The sequence below is a fragment of the Quercus lobata genome, unplaced genomic scaffold (assembly GCF_001633185.2).
Source record: "Quercus lobata isolate SW786 unplaced genomic scaffold, ValleyOak3.0 Primary Assembly Scq3eQI_2024, whole genome shotgun sequence".
Classification (NCBI taxonomy): Eukaryota; Viridiplantae; Streptophyta; class Magnoliopsida; order Fagales; family Fagaceae; genus Quercus; species Quercus lobata.
In genome coordinates this window covers 29,911-46,892 of record NW_022154774.1, presented here as the reverse complement: position 1 = coordinate 46,892, position 16,982 = coordinate 29,911, and the positions used below count along the sequence as shown (strand labels likewise).

Sequence of the window (16,982 nt, the reverse complement as noted above, 5' to 3'; positions counted from 1 at the left end):
TTGGGCCCCACAAAGCTCTAAATATATTTTTTGAAGGAAAAAGCTCTAAATTTCAATGTTAGTTTTAAAATTGTTTGTAGCTTTAAAATAAAGAGCCCTTAAAGATCTTTAGAGAAATTGTCATATGTTTGGCCATTTCCGTTAAAACATTTTTCTAGTACTGCATTAACGCAAATACTTAGTATTTGATTATTTACACCAATAAGATTATAGATAAAATAAATTCTACATTTTTTTACAATTCGTGAAGGTTAAGGTAGTAGATTGTAATTAGTGCAAGTGTGCAATATCACATCACAAAATACTATCACTAAAATCGTTTTTATTATACACTAATCACAACTTATCACTTTAACAATTATGAAATTTATTGTATTAGCACATGCATGACCAATAATGAATAAGTTTTTTTAGCTAAGCATATATTCAGGCAATAACAAAAAGAAATAATCATTAACCAATATGAAACGTTCTGTTCTTGACACCACATTATTGATTAACTAATTGATCAGAAGGAATATTATTTGATTAATTATTAATTTTGGAAAATTAAAATAAGTGGGTCCATTAATCATTGAGAAGAACCAGCCCTGCATTCAGTGAAATATAGTTGTCCAGCCAATTGTGGCCAAAAACTTGTTTAGCATAGCTCAACCCATTATTAAATTGGGAAATCTAGAATAAGAAAACACTAAAGAACAAAAATATTTGGCCTGAAGAATACATAATTCTAGAATATTGTAATTTGGTTCCTTGGCTTTTGATTTTTGAAAGCTAGGCTTGTGAATTGTGAAGCTAAAATTATATATTTTTTCGTTTACAATATATGATATAGGGATTTAAATAGAATTTTCTTAGTAAAACATATATAAAGACAACCGAGTGGGTGGTAACATAGATCACAAGACTATTGGTTAATGTTGAGTTATGTACTTATGTTCAATGATGGGCTACAAATTGAACTTGTTTGGTTGTGTGACCCATTTTCATTCCAAGGCCATATGTTAAAGCCCAATTACCATAAAAAAACTCATGCTAGACTTGCAAGAGGACCCACGTTATTCTATGGTACATTCCATGCCTAATCATTGGATTATTGTCTCCCAATTGGTACATTCTAGCTATTAGTCCTGCATGTAAATTCACCTTGGTGTTATTTCCTAATCAAATTAACATTTCAACTTATATTCAAACCATGACTCCATGAAGATATATATATATATATATATATATATATTTTCTTAGTCTAAAAGAGAAGTATAGGTCAGTCACTTAGGGCTCATCCCAGTTGGGCACCATCTAGTTGGGACAAAAAACTTCTTTCTTCTAAGATGAGCCTCACTTGAGATGAATTCTCTAATAATTTTCTATCCCTATTCCCTAATGTTGAAGATAGATGGTTCAGAATCTCATATTATATTGGTTTTTGAGTGCAATCGCACATGAGTCAGTTAAAGAAGTATTTGTTTTTTTGCAGTTGTTGCTTTCCAATACAATGAGACTCAATAAATTTTTCCTTAACGGAAGCACGATGACACCTGTTAACAAAAGCCTTAACTTTTACGGCAATAAAATTCATGAATATTATGTGACAGTTAATTCCACTTTGGACTCTAGAAGACATGGTCTATATTTTAATAATATTAGTCCTTCATGGTTCTGGTTGAACATTGCAAGAAGTCCATTGGTGCACATTGGCACCATGGAGTATCTTGGTCCCCACGAAGAGTTAATCAAATTGGTAGGAATGTAGAATTCATTCGTTGCCTGAGGATTAGGCACAAAAATTACCCAAATTGGAACCAAATTTCAGCTATAGAACTCATTGTGGGAATTTGCTAATCCTTAATGCACAACATTTTCAATCCAAGTATTCATAGTTTCTTGGTTTGCTTTTGAAACGTAAAGGATCCATCAAGTAACATGGTGGAAACCATAAATGCAATGGTACCAGAGAGCACGGTTTTAGTATTTTTGGCATTCAACAAACATTTTCAATTTCTAACACTTCGCATTCATTGAATTGGATCAATATTCGTGTGAAGATAAATTCCCTGTAAATCCATGTGATAATCTATATGATCCAATTACCCTCATCTTTTGGGGTAGGGGGACTTTGTAAAATTGGACTATATATAAAAACATTATACTATCACAGTTTAATTCTAGATTCTACAAGAAGCAAAGTTGATTTGAGCCCACATCCTCCTAAAAAAAAAAGAGCGCAAATAAAAAAGCACCAAGAGAGTAGTGAATTCAATCTTTGCAAGTACAAATAGGATCAATCTGCAAGATGAAAGGACATTGAAATAGGAGATCCCACTCTATACCTAGTTTATTATCATTTCTAGTTAACTAAAAAAGCAATAAGTTCAAAGAAAAAACTAGCTTAATACTAATACCTTCATTAAGGCCATGAGCCCATGACAACTTTATTTTTTTTTGAGGAAAAAGGCCTTGACAACTTGATACTTCTTTTCTTTTCAGCTTGGTGTGTAACTTACTATGACACATCTGAGCAAATGAATCAATTCCCTCATCCCCTTAGAACGATTACGAGTCTCCATATGGCAGCTATGAGTAAACAACCCAGCCCCAACACAAACACTGTGTAAAGTGTGTTAAAGCCAATTGAGCGGTTTTCCTCCTCACAAGACCTCCACCCCATCATGATAGTGAAAATAATGGGAGTTTTGGAACTACCATTGGTGGAGCCATTGGGTATGTTTGTAGCAGTAGAAGAGGTAGCCATTTGAATTGAAGAAAATGAGAACTTCGTGTGAGGGATAGGATGAAGTGATTAGAGGGAATGAGGAGGGTGATTGTGGTTTGAAAGGGCCAGAATAAAAAGCAAGGTTGCAAGGAATTTGTAATTTTGTAATGTGAATTGAAGAAGGGGACTAGATGAGGACATAGATCATAGATAGGTACTGCGTACCATAGCTTGCCATTTTCGGAAATGCAATTGAAGTTTTTTTGTTGTTTGTTAGAACTTGGGCATGGTTTTTAGTGGCTTAGTTGGCTAGCAATTTCACTTCTTTTTAGTTGCTACATATAGTAAAGGATACACCTTGCTAGTCCCATAATTATTAGGCTATAATTTTATTACTAAACCAATCAGAAAATACAACTGCTACTAGAGTTTCTTCCTCCAGTGATTAATGATTTTGGTCATGTGAAGTTGTGAACACCTCAGGGTTAGGAATTGCCTAGAAGGGCTAGAAATTGAACTTGTTTGGTTGTATGACTAACAGAAATTCATGATGGACTTGCAAGAGGACCCATGTTTTTCTGTGGCACTAATAAATATTAGATAGTTGTCTCCCAAAACCTCTAGGTAAATTTACCCTGTTGTTACTATGAATCCATGAACATATTTTTTTTATCCTTAGTTAGAGAAGGAAAACATGGATTTTCTGTTAGCTCAATTGGTACCAATTGAGTTCTAAGCCTATAGTCATCTAGGCTAAGTCCAACTCAGACAAAACCATGAGTTTTGGTTTGGATTAGCCTAAGTTGGGAATAAAGCTGAATGCAAGACCCTGCAGGGTATGTATTAAAGATTGAAAATGGGCACAGGTAGAGGAATTGAAGTTGTGCAATGTGAACTGAAAAGTGTACCCAAATTCTCTTCCAGAATGGGTTAGCATATGGACCAATCTTTAAAAATGGCTGTGCTCCAAGTTTTGCTCCAATTAGCTAATTAGTAAATACCCCAACTGTCTAATTAAATTTCATTTGTCTTGGCTTAGATGAATACATCATCTGGTGTGTAGATGAGGTGGAGCATGGAAATATCAATTTCCTTTATAGGTCAGGGCTCATCCCAGTTGGGCACCATCTAGTTGGGACTTGGGAACAAAAACCATTCCCTAACATTTAAGAATGAAGATAGATGTTTTTGAAAACCATACCATATTGGTTTTAACTTAATTTGTGGCTATGATGTGACAATTGATTCCACTTTGGATTTTTGAAGACCTAGTCTTTATCTTAATAATATTAGTCCTCCTTTTGGTACTCAACTTGTGCTTTTTATAAAGTTTTTCCTCCAAAGTGATATAGAAGAATTTACTTTCAACTCATGTTGTGACTATTTAGATTATCATCAATTCATCTATATCAATTTAATAGTGTGATTCATTAAATCTTTTAAACAAGTTACATAATTAATAAGTAATTAAAAATACATTTTTAGGGTCATTTTAAATACCAAATAGTAAGATGGTAGAATTTTCCTCCAAATTGGTCTTGAGAAAATTCTATTCATTTTAGAATTATCATATGACTTTAGTAAATGTACTGTCCTGCGAGCAAGACCAATGACATGCAAGAAGTGTCCCCACAAAGAGTTAATCAAGTTGATAGGATTCATTTATTGCCTGAGCTTTAGCCACAAGAATTTTGGAACCAAATTTCAGCTGTAGAACTCATTGGTGGGAATTTTGTCAATCCTTAATACACAACATGGCTGTCCAAACCAAAATATTCACAGTTTCTTTATTTACTTTTGAAATGGAGAGGGTCCATCAAGTAATATGGTGCAAACCATGCAAATGCAATGGTACCGGAGAGCATGGTTTTAGATTTTTTGTGTTTTTGGGATTCAACAAGCATTTTCGAATTCTAATATGATGCATTGCATTTTATTAAATTGGAGCACTATACGTTTGAAGATGAATTCATTGTTCATCCATATGATAATCTATGTGATCCAATGTTCCAATTACCTTCATCTTGGAGTAAGTTTGATGTGGAGTTAAACTTTGTAAAATTAGACCATATAATTGAGAACATTAAACTACCTCAGTCAAATCATAGATTCTGCAACAAGCAAGGTTAAATTTGAGCCCAAATAAACACACCAAGAAAGTTGTGAATTCAATCTTTGAAACCAAGTACAAACAGGTTCAATCAGCAAGATGAAAGGATATTTAAGTGGAAGAACCCACTCTGTACCTAGTTCATTATCCTTTATAGTAACTAAAAAAAGCAATAAGTTCAAAGGAAACCTTAGCTTAATACTAATACTTCTTTTCTTTTCTGCTTGGTATGTAACTTACAACAACACATCCATACAAGTAACGGTACTACCCAGAATTGTCCAGTTACCATCAACCTTGGGAGAAGACTTTGCAAACTTCAGATCCGAGCAAATGAATCTTGACACATATGCCCTCTTGTCAAAGGGCAGCTTAACTAAAATGGTAGCCATTAGCTCAACATCAACATTTACTTCCCCACTAGCCAAATCACTTGCAAGAAAACAGTCAGTGAGCCTAAACTCAGCCTTAACTTGCGTCTCTTCTTTGGGTTTTTGAACAAAAGATGGAAGTCCTTTGTCAAAGAGATAGTGATCATGATGCAGGTACATAGTTGCATATAGCAAAGGGTAATTTGCAAGCCCCCTTGCATTTCTAAAAGAGAAAACCATGTTGAATGTTGTGGTGGTCTGTGAGTCCGAGATATTGGTAACTGATAGAAATGAGGTTGAGTCTACTAGGATCTTAGGAATAGGATTGGAATAATAATCTGGTCGAAATGTCAACATGGCAAAGGTAATTATACAAACTAGACATAGTATGCAAAATATGATAGAGTTGATCAAGGCTTGATTCTTGGTGATGGAATTGCTGTTGGTGGAACCATTGATTACGGTTGTAGATGTAGAAGAGGTAGCCATTGGAATCGAAGGAAATGATGCTGAGTGTGGTGATGAGGATGAAGTGGTTAGAGGGTATGAGGATGAGTGAGATAGAAATGGGTCAGAATACATTGCTAGGGTGCAAGGAATTTGTATTGTCCACACTGTGAATTAGGAGCTTGACATTTTTGGAAATGAAATTAAAGTTGTGTTTTTTGTTGCTCGTTAGAATTTGGGATGGTTTTTAGTGGCTTATCTGGCAAGCAATCTCACTTCTTTATGGTACATAGTCAAGGATACACCTTGCCAGTACCATAATTATTAGATTATAATTTTATTACTAAACCAATCAGAAAATACAACTGCTACTTGGGTTTGTTCCTCCAGTTATTATTGATTATGGTCATGTGAACACCTCTGGGGTCAAAAAAATTATGCTGGCCCATGAAACAAACAAAGTTCCACATTTTCCTTTTCCTCATTGGTGTGTGAGAAACGCGCCCTGGCATTTTCTGTATTAAGGCAGATGCTTAAGGGTATAGGACTTGTTAGTTCTAAGTCCTCTCATCTCATGAAACAGGAAAGAAAAATATGGGTAGTTCAGCAGAGGGTTATTTCGATTGAACTTCCACCAAACAATATAAACAACAAATATGGTGCTGGCACATCTTATGAAATTATTTCTTTTTTATGGATTTGGATTATTGTTAAATAAAATGGCACTGGGTATTTTTTTTAATCGGACTTTCATTAAATAAAATTTTCTTCATGAGAAATTACTTTCACTACTTGGTGGTGATTCCAAACAACCTTTCGGGGGGTGAAGCCACTGAAGCCTATACTGTCCTGTATGTGTATGATACAAGGCATGTTGTCGCCTTGCACTTGTTAATTGTTGAATGCCTATGACTATGTATGCCTTTAGCAATGAGAAAGGTCCACGTGTATGAATGCATGGAGAAAAACCTTAAGCTTGGGATACAACCATTAGGCATGTCTATATTCTTGAACAGAATCAATATCATATGGTCCAACTTTAAGATGCAGATTTTACAATATTACAAAGTGCCATTTCACTCTCCAAATGTAGGTAATTAGTCCTGTAATAGTTATTACTTCCAACTTGTTTTTCACACTCCACACATAATTTGGCTTTCATTAGCTCGTGGAATATAATTAATTTTCCCTTTAGGCCCCGTCCTCCCAGGATTACCTTAATTCAACTTCAAAGTCTCCCCAATTGGACACTGTCGTTTTCTACTTGGAAATAAAAAGGTGACAACATGCCACCAACAAGTTTTACTTTCAAAAATGTAATACATCAGATTCTATTTCTATTAACAATCCAGCAGATGTCTCATAATCAAATGTACATTCAGAAGTTTACTGATGCACTATAAACCAAGACTCCAAAAATGTCTTGTACATTTGAAGAGTTAACTATACAACGTGGTAGTTCTCTGATGACTTCAGTGACTGCAGGATTGATAGAAGAATCAGAAGAAGCTAACCTCAATTGTGAGAATCTAAGCTGTCTACAACAAGGGCTGGTTAATGAGAACTCTCTTCTTTCCACCCTCCATGCTAAATATCCAAACTGGAAATTAAGAAAATAAAATTTTAAGCATAATGAAGATTAACTTAAAGAATGGAAATTAAGGCATATATCTTAACATCTGATCAAGGATTGAGATGCAAGGGTTTAACCAATACGCAGGAACTGGATAACCATGTCATGCATGCACAAAACGTGTTATAATCCAGTGAACCTGGAAAACAAGAAAAGTGCACCAAAAAAGAATGGTGTTACTAGTTTTGAACTTCAACGAGTACAAATGGGCTTAAGTAAAAAAGGGTATTTGCCAAGTTTGAATACTGACAATGTTATTTTCAGGAACAGTCAAGTAGAATCCTTGAATTGCAATGATAGCCAAGTTAGAAGTTATTAGAACAAAAATGCTCAAAGAATGCAATCCCATCCATTCCAACATAGATGTCAGGCATCTGTAACCATAAACATCTACCTGAAGAATAAGGCAGGCAAGCATGTCAGTAATATTAGAGTCATCTAATGAACATTTACAAGATTAGGAATCTAGGAAATGAACTGGGTACATCTACATGAATGGCAAGAAGTAAATGTATGTGGCAGGGATCATGGTATAATTCCAACACAGTATACTGATAGTAGTAGTATTATCCATGATAAAATTACAAACTGTGCAAGTAATGATCAAGTCATTGATGTTTCATCTCTTAGCTCAGGCCTTCTCTACAGAATTCATTCTTCTTCATGAATGAGTAGGATTGTTGTACTTCCAACGAAACTTAATACCTTTATTATGTACATTACATAAGTTAGAAGTGAAGATCTGGAAGGAAGTTCATAACCTTGGATGCAGAATGTGTTTATTCTGTCCTGGTATCAATACAATACCTCACTAGGAACAGAGAGCATGGTAAATTTAGAACCATTTAAAGGAACTGTATGAAAAATGAATATTCATAGAGGACAAAGTTAATTACTTCTCTACATCTCCTGATACGAACTTTGAAACTGATACCCACCAAAACTCTCTCTCTAGGAATTTGAAAGGAAGCAATTTTTTTCAAGTTCAACATCAAACTTATGAATTTGCCTACAGAAATTTAACCTTCAAAGAGAGGAGAGCATTGGCTCTGAGAACTCACCAATAAATAAAATGCACAAAATGTGATCCCCGCTGATGCAGAAGTAATCAGCATATAACTGACTGTATACAGAGATTTATTTATAGGGATGCCTGACACAAAAATAGACTTATCAGTATAATGGTTTATCAAAGCATACCTAAACCAAAGACAAATTGTCAAATATAGAATTGCTAAAAGACAATGAAGAGCCGGCCAAATCAATCTGTGTAGTAACGTACATGTAGTACTGTCTAATGTTTAAAAGTATTAGCCATTAAAGTGCATACCTATGATGGCAAGGAACAGTCCGAGGACAACCGATGAAATTGAAAATAGGGACCAGTTGTTTAGGCGCCCTTTGTGATCCTGAAAATTATTTGTATGATAAAGAAGTCCAAAATGTCATAACAAAAGGTAGAAGACTAAAAAAAGTTCGAAGTTCCTGAAAACTTGATCAATGTGGTAGACAAGACAGCGAAAAAACTGTTTTGAATATAACAGAGAAGAGATAAGCACAATGGATTCCAAGGGTAAGATGTATAGTGTAATCTTTTTAATATTTATATTAATCTCAACAGTTAATGATCTTTCAAGTAATAACGTGTTCCACCACTAAATTTATGTTCTAGGTCCCAATAGGATCCTGCATCCTTGTACACATTGAGGATATGGCACATACAGTTTAGGTTTAGGCAATGCTATCAAGATTGCTTAAATATTTCACCTGTAAGTGAGCAAGAATGTGTCCATATTGAAGTCCAATAATGCAAGTCACAGCTGCTGTTAAGGAGCTGCAAACAAGTAAAATGTTTATAAATTAATATCAGTTGAAAGATGGACAAAGAAAAGAGCAGTTATTAATGCTTAAGCAAAGATCAGTACTATAAAAAGGCACCCAACTATCCACTGTGTTCTTGAATTGGATCATGGGTTGAGGAAAGTGCATGTATAATAATAATAACAATAAGAAATCTATAGTTAACATACTAATAATCAGCAGTGAGAGATGAAAAATGCTTGCCAAGTAACGAGAGTAAATTATAATCTAGTAGGGGTTGCTTCTAAATTTACTTTTCTTTTATAAGGGGACAACCTGAGTGTCAGCTGTGATGGCTTTGCCAAAGAATGACTGTTCAAAAATAAGTAGCAAACATGCATAAATAGACTAGCTACACTGGCAGGTGGTGTAGCAAAACTGCTTGCGAAAGAGGGGAAATCAACAGTATCATCTATACTAAGCATGCTAAGATGACCTCCTCTTCCAAGGCTCCCTTTCAACTGAACAAGTTGATAGTATTTGAATTAAAAAGCCTGAACTTCTGTTAGCTATGACATAAGATAGCAATGACCAATGCTGGACACAAAATCTATCTGCCGAACACAAAGACAGCAGGTTGGCGTAAATTGGAAGTGAAACAAACAAAATGTAGGACCTAAGAAAGTATGACAGTGAAGAAGGTTTAATTGACCACCTTAAGATACCTTCCGGATCAAAAGGAGCATGACACCAGGGAGGTGAGCTCTCTGAAACTTGGCCATTGGCAGATATATTGCACTCCTGTAAAATGGATTTGAATTAGTCATCGACTTGTCGAGAATATTGGGAAGCATTCTAATGATAACAAAGTTCAACTTGAAAATACCTTCAGGTTTCTGTAACCAGGTTTCATATACATATGATCAAATCCCAGAATGTAACGGTCAATCATTCCAGCAGAATTGCAGCCAGGTCCAAGATCACCTCTTACACCACATTTCACCTACAATAAAATTCCAGTCATTTATCAATAATTAAAAATTCAGTATGTTTCATCTTCTCCATCTGGTATTTCAAATCTCAAACCTTGTGGGTTCTATGAAATTAAGGTATCATTAGGGTTAGTCATTTACTTTCCCTGTGCTTTCCCATTGCATCAACACACACATACACACAAATTCATCTAAGCACTTCACACACCATTCCATACTTAAAGCAATATCATCAAGTAGAACAGAGTAATTGAACCATAATAATAAGAAATATGCTGACTGCTGAGAGTGTTCTCACCGTGTAAACATAACTATCATTTGATGAAGGCAATGAAGAGGCTGAGGCTGGTACCATGAACTGCCAATCTGGTACGTATAAAGCATATGATAACCACAAGTATATTGCTGACAGTGAAAATGCAACACACCTACAATTAAGAAAATAAAATTGGGCAAAATGCAGGTGGAAACAAAAAATCAAAATATTTTGTGTTAATAAAAATGACACATGAATTAAGGAAGAAAATAGCAGAGTGTTTTGAAGAAAATCAAGTAATCTAATTATTCAATAAATGCTATTTTAAGTGGATTTGCAACCTAGATAAGCTTAACAGTGGGCAAATGGTATTGGGTAATTCAACCTTTTGGAGTTGGAACCCATCTCCCCATGTACAAGTAATGAAAAGTCATACTGTAAATGCAAATGTGCTTTGACAATCGTTTTGATGACTCTAAAAGAGGTTTTATTTCTTCTGTATTTTTCTCAGTGACATTCAATTCAATGATTTACTCCAGTAATGAGCTATCCCCTACACACATATATTTACACTTTGTTTTTCCTAAATTTGGTTTAATAATTAGATCAAATATTTGTCTAACCCAGCTTATCAACCTATAAAGTGAGGGAGGAGAAGAAATTCTAGGCTTGTATCAAGAAAATAGGAGTGATTACTGAACATTGAAAGTGGAGATTATCATATTTAAAATGAATTTGACTAATAGAGTGAAATAGCCAAAAATTAAGACCTTACCAATGCCAGTAGTAACCTTTGAAAAATCCTACTTCCCTCCATGTCCTATATGGAAGCCATATCTCACATAAAGCCGCAACAACGTATCCAATAGATATCCTCTGGAGAAAATAATAATGAGTTTAGAACAAGGGGATGAAATAAATAGATGCTTTTCTGCAACTAATTCTACAGCCCAATAACTCTGCCTAAGCAAGTGATATGGCCAATCCATGTGATGATCACTTTTTCCTTGGGAAAAGTCAAAAGTAAACTCATCAATAAAAAATGCATGAACAAGGAAGAGTACTAGTGGCATGTAGCCTTAACTAGCTTGCTAAATAAGTACTGATTTGGCAGTAAAACTTTTGAAAAATAATCATGTCTTGAATTTGAACGATCATATAAATATATATAATCTACTTCACAATATGATTCTTCCAATCATTCTTATATAAGAACTGGCTAAAAAAGTTTGAATGGAAATTAAACCACACCTGCAAAATGCCCATCCACCTTATTTTTTCAATGTCAACACCATACGTCAAGGAAGTTACTCCATGCAGATAACCACCTGTGAAATGACTCTATATAGTCAATAGAACATGAACAACTTTGGCACACCTACAAAAGGATCACTAAAATAGACAACTACATAAACCGAGAAGCGAATATGGCACCGCACAATAGTTCCAGCCAAAAAAGCCCATCATTGCTATATGATCCACTACATGGCACACACACCCCTTATATTTCAACTCCGCTTTTTTTGTCATATCATATTTGAAAAGAACAATTAACATAATATCTCTCACCCCCAACACATTGCTTTTAGAATTCAGCATGCCCAATAAGCAATGCAGGTTCAAATAGGCCACAATATGAGTAACGAAAGGGCCTACACAAATATTTACCAAGGGTTTTTACCTTGCAAAAAAACACCTAGAAGAAAAAGTTTCGCTGCCCTAAACACTGCCTTCCATGTAGCCTCCACTCTGTTTGTTACTTTCTGCAATTGAAAATGGAAAGCAACCCTTAATTACTAAAAAACTCTAAATACACTAAATAAACAAGAACCATAAAAACCAAGTAGATCTTGCATTTGGATGGTTAAAGATATTATGGTCAAAACTCATTGTAGGCCCATATATTTGCAAACTAAGCAAAGTAATTTTTTTTTTTTCCTTGTTTTTTTAGATAGATACAAAAGGATTTGAACTTGTTAAAGACAGGAATAAAATAATATAGAGAAGTGGAGGCAAGAAGGTGAGAAGAACACAACGAATTACGTGGTTCAGCCAAAAGCCTACATCCACGGGATAAAACCCTAACAGCTACATCTTTACTATATACTCAAGTCAACTATTACAGTGAATCCTTAATAGGGTATGTATAGAGACTAGAAGTTAGAGTTAGCCCTACATGGACTAACAACACAATTGCGCCTCTCAGGCCATTACATCAACATTAAACCCAATACTTTAACAGAACTCCATATTGATTTATCTCTATTTTTTATTAGACCATTACATCAACATTAAACCCAATACTTTAATAGAATTCCATATTGATCTATCTCTATTTTTTATTTTTACAACATAGGGAACCTTTCTAAAGAAGAGCCATTTGAACTTGTTTCTAGATAGTAGTAAAACCTACAAGCTATTGACCCCACCCACCAAAACCAATTGCCAGGTAATCCAAGGGCATTCGCCCCCTACTGGGAAACTGACACAAATTGGTTTCTTTTTTAGTCCCTTCTTCGAAAACAAGAGACTCTATCAGTTAAACAAAATAATTCTAATCTCACTTATACTAACATTACTTGTACTGCAAGAAAACTAACCATAATATATCTTTCATAGGGATAAACACATATTGAAAGACAAAAATAAAACAAATTAGATAGTCATGTTTTCTAGGTAGGGAAGTGTATGAGAGAGTACCTTGTAAACAAGTGCAAGAGAAACCCCAGCAACAAATAGAAAGAAAGGCATTACAAAATCAGCCAATTGAATACCATTCCATGGAGAATGAGTGATTATTGGAAACATAAAGCCTCCATAATCAACTAACATCATCAGCTGCAAAATAAATAAAAATATAGAAATCATAAATAAAATAAAAAAAACCAAGCACTGTACTTTTCTAGCTAAAATTAACATTCAACCACTTTATTAAAAAAAAAAAAATAGTTTCTTGTGCTACATTTTCTAGGTAACCAAACAGAAAACTTAGTCAACAAAAATGCCGTTGACTATTTGCATTTAAAGCAAAACGAAGATGAACTATTTTGCTTTGCTTCAAAAAACAACAAAAACAAAAACACAAACACACACACAGAGTTCAACAACTAAAAACAACGAAGCGAATGAGAAATCGAAGAGAGAGAGAGAGAGAGAGAGAGAGAGAGAGAGAGATTACGAAGACGCAGAGGCCGCGAAAGACGTCGAGGGAGGCGACACGTGCGGGGCGTGTATCGGCGGTTTCGGAGTCCGGTAGGGGAAGATAATCGGCCATTTTTGTTTTGTATCGGCCGAAAAATCGGAAGCTGCGTGAGAGAGTTTCCGGAAATATCGGGTTTTGTGTAAATTTTGGTTTTACAGACAAGAAGACGACATTTTAAGTTTAGCGGAGTGGAAAAAAAAGAAGAGGAGGAATTTGAAATCCTGGGATTTTGGATTCCAGATTCCCGAGCATTTTGATTTCATTTCCTTTCGCTTGGTGACTCGGAAAAGTGACTAAGTTGATTACGTGGCGGAATGGGATTGGCTGGCGGGTGTTAAAGGCCAATCAACGTTGAGAATGTTTCACCTGTGGGTCCTACCTAACAGTATCTGCTTTCGGATAACAACTACTAGTCAACTGAGTAACTGTGAGTGAAACTCAAGTCCATGTGATTTCACAGGGGGAGAGGATTTTCTTTATTTTCTTTGTTTTTTATTTTTTACTTCTAATAGTTATGTTAAAGATATGATTTTTTTTTTTTTTTAAATTTTCACTACAGTTAAAAATTCTCAAATTTTTTTTTTTTTTTTTACTAATGATATTATTTTCTTGGAAAATCTTATAACATGCTCGTTATTGCATATGTTGTAAACATTTCTTTTTCAATCAATGTCAGCGAGTGTTCATGGTAAATGTGTAATATTAATTATTTTTATATTTTACTTATTAATAACAATTTGTTACTAGTTGGAAATTTTTTTATCTTTGACTCTTTAGACTCATCACTTTTTTATGGGGAAAAAAAAATGCAAAATACAAAAATTATTATCCTTAATTAAATCGTGAAATTTACATGTGCTTTATTTGGTGATACTTAGTTCTAATATAATTAGCTTTATGAGGTGTTAATTTTAATAGAATTTGATAATTTAGGGTCAAAATCAACTTTTGAGAAATGATTAAAAAAATGACTATTTTATTCAAAAGGTCAAGGTAATGAATTTATCCGAGTCTCAAAATCACTTGTACAACATAGGATTTTGGATAGCACAATTGTTTTTTTCTTTTAAATTTTTTTTTTTTTTATAGACGATGTTTGTACTTGCCACATCATTTTAATAGAAGAAAAAAATCTATTATCATACACTTTGTTGCCATAATTTTGATATGACAAACTAAGTAGTGAAAAAATTGTAAGTTTATGTGAAAGTAATAAACAACTAGTCACGATTTACTACATATAATAGCTGTAAAATATGGTGTGGTAAAGGGTGTGATTCTAAACTTACTCAATAGAAATGCCTTGTGAAACTAATTACAAAAATAAATGTCACAAAATAAAGCTCATAATGATTCAACATTTGGAGGTAAGATCATAAGAATGGTATTGGTAATTTGTTCTAAAATTAATTATTGTCATGTGATTAATTTTAGAACAGAAACCTAAAAAAAAAAAAACTTAATAAAGAGAGTAGAACAATAGTAAAAAGGTAAAAATATAATAGATAGATCTTTATCCTCTCGAGTAACCATTGGTGACACTAATAACCATGCTTAGTTCTTAAAAAAAAAATGCTTAATACTTGTTTGAGAAAATTTATTTACATTGATTCATAATTGGATTTGAGCAAATATCCTATTAAACATTAATACCCAAAAGGAAAAAAAGTTTTAAAAAGATATGTATAAGCTAAATATGCTGATAAATAACTTTATTTCAACCCACTGCTCATCCAAACAAGTCCTTAGGTATGCCTTTTTTGGCCTAGTATTTGATTTTTAAGAACAATTTTGTTAAGAAGCTTCATTTAAAATTATTTAGTTATATAACCTCATTTGCCTAGATGGAACTCAATTTTCAAAAACTCGAGTTTTATGGACCATGGAGAAAAACATGAGCTAAGATGTTTTTAAGTTTCTAGGTTTTTTATTTATTTATTTATTTATTATTTAGGAACTCGAGTTTAACAGAGTTGAGTTCTTCACATTAAAACTCTCTTTTTTTTTTTTCTTTTTTTTTTTTTAAAGGAACTCGAGTTTAAGAGAGTTGAGTTCTTCACATTAAAACTCATCCCTTAGAAAACTCAAATTCCAAATAAGGCTATATATACACCTGAAATAGTTCCAAATGAGTATTTTTAATGAAATTATTCTTGATAATCAAATAAATAGCAAAAATAAAAATAAAAAACCTTAGGAATTTTCATGGTATGGGGTCGCAAAGTGGTCCATCAAATAAGTAATAGTAAGGGAAATTGTCTCCTTCACATTTATTGTAGCTAAAGTAAAGAAAACACCACTACAAGGGGGTCATAGGGTTAGGGGTGTCCATGCAACCCGTTTACCCGACCAAACTGAGAAACCCGCCCAGACCGACTCGTTCGCCGCTCGACCCGACGACTCTGGTGGTCGGCAGTGGGTCTCAATCCTCCAAACCCGATTCCGGCGGGTCAAGTGGCGGGTTTTCTCCTCTAAAACCGCAGCCACCCGACTCGCCTGACCACCACTTCAGATGAAAGCCTCCTCCGTTCAGATTCGTCGACGATTAGCCATCTTTCACTTAGACCGGCGACGATTTTGCTCAGATCTACTTAGATCCGACAATTTTGGCTCAAATCCGGCAATATTTTTCAAAACATTGCTAAGATCGGTGACGTTTAAGCTCGGATCGGTGACATGTAAGCTCAGATCGGTAACTTTGGCTTAGATTCGACGATGTTTAAGCTCAGATCGGTGACGTTTCGCTCTCCTCCAACTAAATCCGATGACAGTTCGTTCTCCTCCATTCGTCGCTGCTGTGCATCAATTTCAACCGAACTGACCGATCATTTTTTAGAATCCAATCCGACTCAACCCGTGGTGATCGGCGGTCGGTTATGGGTCTGATTCTCTCCCACCAAACCTGAGCGAGTCGAGTCCGGGTTAGGCACAAATCCGACCCGGCCCGACCCGTGGACACCCCTACATAGGGTCATACAAATTTTATCAAGTAGATTAAACCTGCCTTCTTAAAAAAAGGTGGATTAAATCCTATATCTCAATAGTCAGCCCGACCCATGTTGGCTGGAAGCAACAAGGTGGCTCGACCAAGTGGGTTAAGTCATAATCTAAACTTAGTCCACCAAGGAAACTTGTTTGGATTGAGGGGAAAGAGAGAGGGAGTGGATGATAGTAGAGTAGAGTTGACTAAAAATAGACTAATTTTGGGTCAATTCTACTTTACTCTACTCCCTTCTCAATCCAAACGAACTATTGGTTTTAAGAGGTGAAGGTCTCTTAATTAAACCAATGCCATATTTTCGTCTCTAGGATTTGAATTCGAGCCTCTTTTAGGCTAAGAAGTAACCATTGAACCACACAATTATAAATAATAAGAAAAATTGTAGTTAAAAAAATTAAATGTAAAAAAATTATTTTTACAAAAGATTTTCTAGAGAAACAAACCAAACGTAAATGTG

At 34.6% G+C, this 16,982-nt stretch overlaps 1 protein-coding gene across 4 annotated transcripts; it reads right to left on the bottom strand.

Moving 5' to 3' along the window:
- Positions 1-6,908: 6,908 nt before the first annotated feature.
- LOC115973323 (heparan-alpha-glucosaminide N-acetyltransferase-like) lies at positions 6,909-13,789 on the bottom strand. Of its 4 annotated transcripts, none has more exons than XM_031093575.1 (14): positions 13,501-13,788; positions 13,023-13,160; positions 12,004-12,085; positions 11,574-11,650; positions 11,098-11,198; positions 10,365-10,494; positions 9,961-10,077; positions 9,790-9,875; positions 9,042-9,108; positions 8,605-8,683; positions 8,336-8,427; positions 7,525-7,668; positions 7,352-7,413; positions 6,909-7,241 (listed from the first exon to the last, which is right to left on the bottom strand). In XM_031093575.1, exons 1-13 carry the CDS (start codon positions 13,594-13,596, stop codon positions 7,378-7,380), a joined length of 1,245 nt encoding a protein of 414 aa, XP_030949435.1. In that variant the 5' UTR covers positions 13,597-13,788; the 3' UTR covers positions 6,909-7,241; positions 7,352-7,377. The 4 variants fall into 4 exon arrangements, 3 of the variants coding, with proteins under 3 accessions (XP_030949435.1, XP_030949434.1, XP_030949436.1); XR_004087689.1 differs by having other exon boundaries at positions 7,150-7,241; positions 7,319-7,413; XM_031093576.1 differs by having other exon boundaries at positions 7,159-7,241; positions 7,358-7,413.
- Positions 13,790-16,982: the final 3,193 nt, after the last annotated feature.